Source organism: Lampetra planeri, chromosome 65 (genome assembly GCF_965212315.1).
Source record: "Lampetra planeri chromosome 65, kcLamPlan1.2.h2, whole genome shotgun sequence".
NCBI classification, from domain to species: domain Eukaryota; kingdom Metazoa; phylum Chordata; class Hyperoartia; order Petromyzontiformes; family Petromyzontidae; genus Lampetra; species Lampetra planeri.
The window spans coordinates 1,969,861-1,978,697 of record NC_136171.1 but is presented as its reverse complement, the minus strand read 5'-3'; the positions used below and the strand labels follow the sequence as shown (position 1 = coordinate 1,978,697).

General features: G+C 48.5%; 1 protein-coding gene across 1 annotated transcript; it reads left to right on the top strand.

Moving 5' to 3' along the window:
* The first annotated feature begins 516 nt into the window (after window positions 1–516).
* LOC144737170 (aerolysin-like protein) lies at window positions 517–3,260 on the top strand. Its single transcript, XM_078619889.1, has 3 exons — window positions 517–597; window positions 1,744–1,803; window positions 2,242–3,260. The coding sequence occupies exon 3, from the start codon at window positions 2,249–2,251 to the stop codon at window positions 3,188–3,190; it is 942 nt and encodes a 313-aa protein (XP_078476015.1). The 5' UTR covers window positions 517–597; window positions 1,744–1,803; window positions 2,242–2,248; the 3' UTR covers window positions 3,191–3,260.
* The last annotated feature ends 5,577 nt before the right edge of the window (window positions 3,261–8,837 follow it).

The following is an 8,837-nucleotide window of genomic DNA, read 5'->3' as shown; positions in this document are numbered from 1 at the left end:
ATCAATTTTTGTCTATCACATCAGGTTTTTGAGATATCAAATATTGCATTTTCAATAAAAACTGCAGAAGATAAATATTAAATCAATGTGGATATCTACATAAAATTATATTATAAACACACTATCCTAAAACTACAGCACCATATTTTAACACTAAAGCAGTCACTGACTCGCAACAACTTGCAATCATAAGTGACAGAGTTAATTTCGGGTAAAATCTATGAAAATGGGGTATGCCGATAGCATAAAATGAGATGTGATAGAGCAAATCTGAGATCAGGTTTGGGATCAGCACCCTGAAATTAGTCTAAAACAGCTGCAAAAGTCCAGGCCAGAAAAAAAAGTTTTTTTTTTTTGTTGACCAGTGTAATTAGCGGCGTCTCACGTAAAATGGGCACGCGCAAAGGAAGTGCCACGCATCATCCAATTAGTGAGTCAGCGTTCTGAGTGGCTCACGATGATTGCCCCTCCCCCATGATTGTCCGCGGATGGGAATGAACGATCGCTTTATTGTACCACGTGGCGTGTGCTCGCGTGTATATAAAGGAGGGCGCGATCGGCACAAAACGTCTACTCTTTACGGAGGTGACTGCCTAGGTAAGCGGTGGTGGGTGGTGGGTGGTGGGTGGTGGGTGGTGGGTGGTGGGTGGTGGGTGGTGGGTGGTGGGTGGTGGGTGGTGGGTGGTGGGTGGTGGGTGGTGGGTGGTGGGTGGTGGGTGGTGGGTGGTGGGTGGTGGGTGCAGTGGTTTCGTAAGGATTTGCAGTTGTGCTCTTTTCAGACTCTGTTGGATGTAGTTGGGCACGTTTTGGTTGCGTTTTTTAAATCCTTTATATTAAGTTTGCTTGCGCGCTTACGACCGTGCAAATTTTCTGTCGTTTTTTTAACCCACTTCCCGTGATCCAATCGAGCTGACATTTTCCACACACTCGTGCGTAACAATTAATGTTCGTGAGAATTTTTTTTTTTCCACTTTATAGAAGAGAAAAAAAATTTCACTAACACAATCATACATTTTTTTCCTAAACACAGAAAATTATTCTGGATATGTGTCAACGCACTATAAAAATGAAACTCTTACTCAAGAAAAACAGAAATGAATAAAAATAAATAAAACCGATGCCACGCATATAAAGGATTTATAGTGACAAACTTTGTTTTTACGGGTTAATTTTTTCCTAACCTGCGTTAACTCTGGGCTTCTGCCGTTGTGTTGGTTTTCAGTAATGCAATTAAAGTTTTTTTTTTTATATTGACTTGGTCTCCCACATTTTACTTGAACCGGTCCCAGCGCGACCGTTCCATATTCGCACTTGCTCCGGCTAGTTACCACATTTTAAGAATGTTGTATTTGGGTTCGTAGCATAGTTTCTAAGAAATGGGGAAACTACTTTTTTTTTATTGACCTGAAATTTGAGGGGTGTGTGCAGGAAGCCGACTACGCTTCAAAGTTTGATGTGATATTTCATGGCAATTGTCCGAAATCTATTTAAGATTATTGTAAAACTTGTCTAATTTGACACGTTTTGCAAACCGTCTTATCATGTATTGCCCCAAGCCTAATACTATTCAACGCCTGGCTATCTGGATTGTGCTGGCTCTCTAACAGACTTCTGTGAGGCATTTTTCATCAGGGTGGATCCTGCATGGGTATCTGCAAACTTGGTTTTCTTGGCTTGTAGGGTTTAATCTCGTTTCCCCATACCACCTTCATCCGTCTGCTTCTGTTCCTATGATCCGTGTAGGTCGACTGCAGCCGAGTGCCTGGATTGCCTGTCGGAGCTTTGCTTTTTCGAAGAACAGAGGTATTTGTCCTGCTTGTCACAAATTTAGCGTGTTGCACTCTCGTTCTGCCGCTACTGAATGATGACCTACTGTGGTGTTGTGGAATGCACCATGCTTCATATCCCACTTGTTGCGGCATTTCAAATGGGGAGCGAAAGCAAAAACTGAAGCTGCGTTTTGCTGCTCCTCTGCCTCGCAGTTCCAAGAGCATGTGCGCACTTGCGCCTAAAGCTTAATTGCTATTTGTTGAGTGGTGGGTTGTAACGTGTGCACTTTTTTCAAATATTGCTATAAAGATATTGCCAAATCCTAAAAGGCATTTGATTTGTACAATCTTGGCGTGGAGTTTATTTTTGCATACTTAAAGTGTAAAACCACATTTATCACGATTTACTTCTAGAAGGTGCCTTCCATTTAAACTTGCGTGCCACGCTCTCCCTTGCTTCTGTCTCTTCCAGGTAGACAATGTCGTACCCACTTACGCTGCACATCATTGGAGGCCAAGGTGGAAATGCGTTCTCGTTTGATGGGAGGAGCAATGCAGCCACGCTGCAGAAACTCTCCGTGAGCGTCGGAGGCTGGCAAGTGAGGGGTGTGGAGGTGTGGCTGACTGACGGGCGAAGGCAGAAATTCGGCACCGTGGACTCCTCTGCTCAGCAGTTTGAATTCCAGTCGGGCGAGTTCATGTCGCAGCTCTCCCTGTGGGGCAATGGGGCCGGCACGCGTCTGGGTGCCATCAAGTTCAGAACGAGCCGCAACCGCGAGTTCTTTGCCAAGATGACGGACTGGGGGCTCAAGACCGAGTACAAGATCGACGTGGGCTCCGGCATCTGCTTGGGCGTTCAGGGCCGAGCGGGGGCTGACATCGACTCCATGGGCTTCCTTTTCATCAATGCTGTAAAGTCGTCGGTGATCCAGAACATGAAGTACCCAACTATGCACCAGGTTCTGCCGAACGTGCAGATGGAGGAGATTAAAGACATGGAGTACATCAACGACACCAGCGTCGTGCAGTCTCACACCTTCGAGAGCTCCAAGACGATAACCAAAAAGTCGTCGTGGTCTACGACCAACAAAATCGAGTCTACCTTCAGCCTGAAGGTGTCTGCAGGCATTCCCTTAATTATGGAGGTGGAGACCGGGTTCAGCTTCACCTTGAGCTCTGAGACCACGCACTCGTTGGAGGAATCTGAGGAGCGGACGGAAACTCTCACGTTCCCCGTCTCTGTTCCTCCACACAAGACCGTCACCGTTGTCGCCAGCATCGGGCGTGCAAACATCGACCTCCCGTACACGGCCCTGCTGCGCATCACCTGCACGAACGGCGCTCTCTTTGACGTTCCCCTGAGTGGCGTCTACAAGGGGCTCACCTACACCAAAATGACCGCCCGTGCTACTGAGAAATAAGCAGCATTTTTGAGCAAATGTTCTGAAAGAATAATTGTGGCCGACTGAATAAAAGCCTTCTGCACTGCAATTTTCTCTTTCGATCTTTCATTGCATGTATTGCGTTTTCCTTTTGCCCCCTCCAGTTTAAAGGTATTGCCCCCCCCCTTTTGTGGCTGTAGACAGGACTTTAAAAGCTGCCCCCTAAGCTTCAAATGCTCGATTACCCAATTGCATAGCATTTCTTAAGGTTTAAAAATTACAAACTATATTGCAGTGCAAATACAGTAAAACCTTGGATTGCGAGCATAATTCGTTCTGGAAACGTGTTTTTTTAATAATCCAAATATCAGTCGTGATAACGTGACGCTTGGCAGACAGCGTACACGTACTGCTCGTATTGCAAGACCTCGCTCGTTTATCATATTAATATTTATTTAAAAATTTGCTCGTCTTGCAAAACACTCGCAATCCAAGGTTTTACTGTATGCACCATTTATTCATTTAACAACCACATTGGTTACACTATCAATCCCACGGTTGTGCTTGCTGCAATTTAGTGGCAACTTGGCTCTCAACTGAAAAAGGGACCTAACATTTCTATTGAGGTTGATTATAAATGAAATTGATGTCAATCCCTGTACGGAGATGACTGAGTTACCCTGATGTGAAGACGGGGAATTGGTGGCTAAGAATGAGGAGACCGGAACAAGGGGATCGAATAGGAGAGGGGCCATGGAAACACGTTCCTTCGGAGTGGGCAGGTAGGAACTTGGTTGGACAGCGCATTCGTGCACGACAGACAGACAAATAATCCCTGGTTGGCAGTGTGGAAGCTGTTGTTCCTACCTGTATAAGTGTAGTGTGTAGGTCAGGGGTCGGCAACCAAAATAACAAGAAGAGCCATTTCTTTCCAATTCGGTACAAAATTCAGTATTTCAAGAGCCGCAATGCATCTGAGTACATACTGTACATACGTACATATCGTCAAGAAGCAGCCCGTAAAGAGCCGCATGCGGCTCCGGAGCCGTAGGTTGCCGACCCCTGGTGTAGGTTAAACGAGTTTTATAAGGGAACCACGGGGTGACCAGCCCCACCCCACCCAGCCCCACATCTCCCACGCCCCACCCTTCCCACCCCCAACTGAAACACCTTTTAAGGCTGGGAATGTTGAAAGAAACACGAGGCAAAAAGATCCGCTTTTTTCTTTTCAAGGCTTCCATTTTATGAATGGAGCCACCCTCCCCCAGTTCCATTTTGTGAATGAAACATCGCCCGTCTCCTCATTGGCCCGAGTCGCGCGAAGTCGTCTGACAAAATAATTCAAATGTATAATTGAACCTCATGGTGGGACCCCCGGGGTCCCGAATAAACAGAATGCAAAATCGTAATTAATTTATTTGTTTTTGGCGACTCCATCTCACCTCGCACAAATGCCGCGACCCACCAGAAATCAATCCTCTCGTTCTTCACCAAGCCCCCGTCGTTGCCAAAATTGCCATAGTCGTAAACAAAACTTTGAAACTTTCATTAGCTCTTCGTGTGGAGCTCGTCGAGAGGAATAGATTGCCGCGTCGTTCGCCTCCAACAGACATAAAATGACGTCGCAACGCAGTTCATGCGAGAGCCGGGGGCTTATGGGATCCCGGGGTCCCGCCATAAGGTTAATTTATTTCTCATTCCATCCTAGGAGCTCGATGCGCCAATGCACGAAAAGCAGGAAACAACAACAGAACCCAGGGGCAACCGAGCAAACCGAGGGAAGGCCGCTTTAAAGAGATGGGGTTTCAAAGCAGACTTGAATATATCTTCATAATAAACGTTTTTGGGTTAGATCGCGTTATTTATAAATGTGTCGTAACCCTCCACCACCCGACACGGCCAATCAGTAAAAAAGTGTCACGTTGACAAAAGACAAATAGTTCACTACTTTAGCCCACCGATGTGTTGAAGAGTGAATCCACAACATTTAAAGTTTTTTTAGTACGACGTTTCGCTGGTAATTACATCCAGCATCATCCGGCAATTCGCAAGAAAGCCTACGTGTTAAATTGAATATATCTGAAAAATAAGAATTGGTTTTACCTTTTCTGTTAATACAACCGGTGTAGGCCCAACAGTTTCAACGACAGTGCATATATTAGAATTATCAGAGCATATGTGTTTGCATGTTCACAAGGACTATGTGTCGTTGATGCAGTAGTTGATTCCTTCTGTTTCACACTTAACTTATAATTTAGCAATCTTTGGAAGAACGTAATCCACCAGGCTATGCGTTAACTGTGTTAGCCGACTCTCTGTGTTGCATTGCATTACACTCTCTAATTTGACTAAATTTATTGTCAAACTTCCTATTTCTCTCTCTAATATTTGTCCTTGCAAAAGGTATCTAGTTGGTGGTTTGAACATCTTAACACCTCCTGTTTTGATAATTGTTTTTTTACCCTTCTATCTGGCAACAAAACTGACACCTTTTTTACAAGGAGTCATGTTTGTGTAGAGGTGTTACGGAGGGGGTGTTATAGAGTTGATACGAATGGGAAACAAACACACTGGGCGTGGCTATGTCTGTACACGAGCAGGTGCTTACATCGACGTCCGCGCCGTTTAGCCTGGGGGGCTAACACGGCGCTGGGATCCCCCGCGGCCCCACCCCTCAGGGGGGCGTGGCTATATAAGGCGGTGAGCCAGAGGGCTCGGGGTTGAGTGTTCAGCTTTAACCAGAGAAGCAAGAAGACCTGCTAGATAAGCCCTGGGACTCCCTTGGATCGCTGTCCTTCTCAGGACCGACCAAGGCCAGCCAGTGGCGTGGCCCCAAGAGCCCAGAGCCGATGCTCTTGTAAGAGCCGGTCTGGGAACTCAGGGTGCCGTAATCCCAGCTTAACCAGGGCTGGGTTAGCTAGCCTCCCCTAGCCCGATAGTGGAGGACCTAGGAATAGGCTAGCTGTAACATAGGTTGTCGATCTCCCAGTTAGACGGGTGGAGGGGCCGATACCCCTCCGAGTGTTGTATATCTCGGCCTGTAGATACAACTGTGTTGAATAAATAAGTGTGCTTCCGACTACGTCGTCCAAGCCTCCTTGAACCACACTACATTTGCATAGACCACAATACTTGCAGCCATAATGCAAACAAAAAACATAACTCTGATAATGTATGCACTGTCCTTGAAGTTGATTGGTCCACACCCGAGACAGCTTTCCTTAGAGCCTAGTCTCACATGGGTTGGACCAGATGACGCCAAAAGGCGCACAACTCAAAGACAATGCGCCATCAGAGTATGAGAGCTCGGGGTAAGCATTTACACCATTAATGAAGAAATCAAATTTGTGGATTTCACACCTGATGATGATTGCTTGTGTTGCAATCGAAACGTCGTGAGAATTTTTATTGTTTTATATTAATATTATTTTACAAAAGTTACCAGTCAAAATGTACAAAATGTCCTATTATTATTATTAACATACAATGCATGCTATATTTTAATAAATCAGTCCAACGAGCCAATGAAGCAATTGCGCTACTTTACTGCCAAAAATAAATTACTAAATGCCGAAGATGACTTTACACCGCAACACGCACCACGTGCGCCTAATAATAATCCCTGATCAGAGCCCGGCTAATTCGCATTGGGCTTCACTCATTTTCAGCGGGTGAGGTGCACTTTCACCTGTAAGACATCGCCAGTGTGTGCGTGTGAGTGGTGGGGGGCTGCCACACATTTGAAAGCATTGCGGGGTTCGTGACAGCAGCACAGGGGGGTTCGGTGGCGAGTGTGTCCGTAAGACAAACCACTGTTAACTCCCCCCCCCTGCCCCCCATACACACAAAGTGGTACCTATTTTATCCACCCCTCCCCCCCTCGGTCAATTAAACCGGGTTCTAAAGTGGAGTGAGTTGATGGTCTCTGCCCGATCACCAGTGACTTACTTAGAGATCCATAGACTCGCGCATAGAGATCCATAGACTCACGCGTAGACTGAATTGTGATTAAAACCGGCTTCTAAAGTGCAGTCAGTTGATGGTCTCTGCCCGGTCACCAGCCAGTGACCGCGCCTCACCAGAAATTCAACTCGCGACCTTTTCCGATCGCTGCGAGCCCTGCTCGCTCTGTCCCAATGCCGAGCCAAACAACGCACGCACCTCGACTCGCTGCTTCAACTAATTGAACTAACGAAAGCGTTTTTACATACACGACGACCACCATATAAAGGCATTGCTTATAAAGGAGATTTGTATCTGGGTCAGTAGCAGTGGGCTATATCGTCCCATCAATGTGTAATGCGGGCGTAAGCGACCTTCCGGATGTGACGTCACGGGGGGTGGAGTCGTGTGACGTGGGGGGGAAGGTTCGGGGCCTTAAGCGGGTAAACCGGAAGGGGAAGGCAGTCGGGGTGTGAGCGGAAAAGAGTGAGGCCACGCGGGCAAGTGTGGAGAGGGGGGGGCGCCGACGGCCATCGGGAGCCAACCCCGAAGATAAGAGGAAGCTGCGGAGTGGTGTGCAGCTGCGGAGGAGACAGCCAGGAGGGCTGCGTGTTAGAGGCAGCGGTGTGGCTGCCAGGAGGAGCTGCGGAGAGAGAGAGAGAGGGGGCTGCTTGTTAGAGGCAGCGGTGTGGCTGCCAGGAGGGAGCTGCGGAGAGAGAGAGAGCAAGAAGCTGTGAGAGCTGCGGAGGGAGAAGAGCAGCAGCGAGTACAGCCAAGGGGGGCTGTGTGAGAGAAACAGCAGCGGAGCTGCTGTTGTGGATCGGGCCGACATTGGAGTCAGCACCGTGGAGAAGCTACAGAGTAAAGACAGCCGTGTGGGTGTACAGCACGAACCGAATAATAAAGGACACTGAGCCAGACATCGTGGTCCAGTCGTTTATTACACTGGTGTCGGAAGTGCAACGGCATGTCGAAACAAGTGAGGAAGAAGGTTAATCCGGCGCCTGCATCGGCTTCTTCGTCCGACGACGACGAACTCCCCCCAACCACGGATCCTGTTGGGGTGGTGGAGGAGAGCCCGGCTGAGGCGACCACGGGAACGGGAGTGGAGGATGTTGGCGCGGTGGCGGGTCCGTCGACATCATCAGACGCGGATCAACGATGGCAAGCGATGGCGGTACAACTGGAGGCACTTAAGGACGTCCTGGCGCATCTATGCCATCTCGTCGCGCCAGGGACGATGGATGATGCAAGTGGTGCTCCGCGGGCCGCCACGTTGCCTGTCCTGCCGCCGCCATTGCCCACGCGGCAAGAGGCCGCCATTTTGCGCGCTCCGTGGCGCCAAACCGCCATCTTGGCCACGCCGCGGGCCGACGCCATTTTGAATTTGCCATCACAACCACCACCATTGGAAGACGGCGGGAAGAGGAGTCGGAGTCGCCACCTTACAACGGTTAAAGAATTTTCCGTCGGTGGGGACTGGAGCGCGTTCGCCTGCCGCTTCTTGGCGGCGGTACGCACAGCAAGATGGACCGATGCGGAGGCTTTGGAGGTGTTGCCGACTCTCCTGGACGACGAATCTGTCCGATTCTTCCGTTCCATAGCGACCAATAAGAAGGCAACTTTATGTGGTGTTTTTCAAGAAATGGCCGATGCTTATGAGCCACCAGATGATGCGCATCGTCGATTCGCTCAACGACAACGAGCACCAGAGGAGTCGCCCGTGGCGTTCAGGGGTGCGGTG

What these genes read in the sequence shown, in the direction of transcription:
- LOC144737170 (XM_078619889.1), top strand. Translation starts at nt 2,249, where the DNA reads ATGTCGTACCCACTTACGCTGCACATCATTGGAGGCCAAGGTGGAAAT.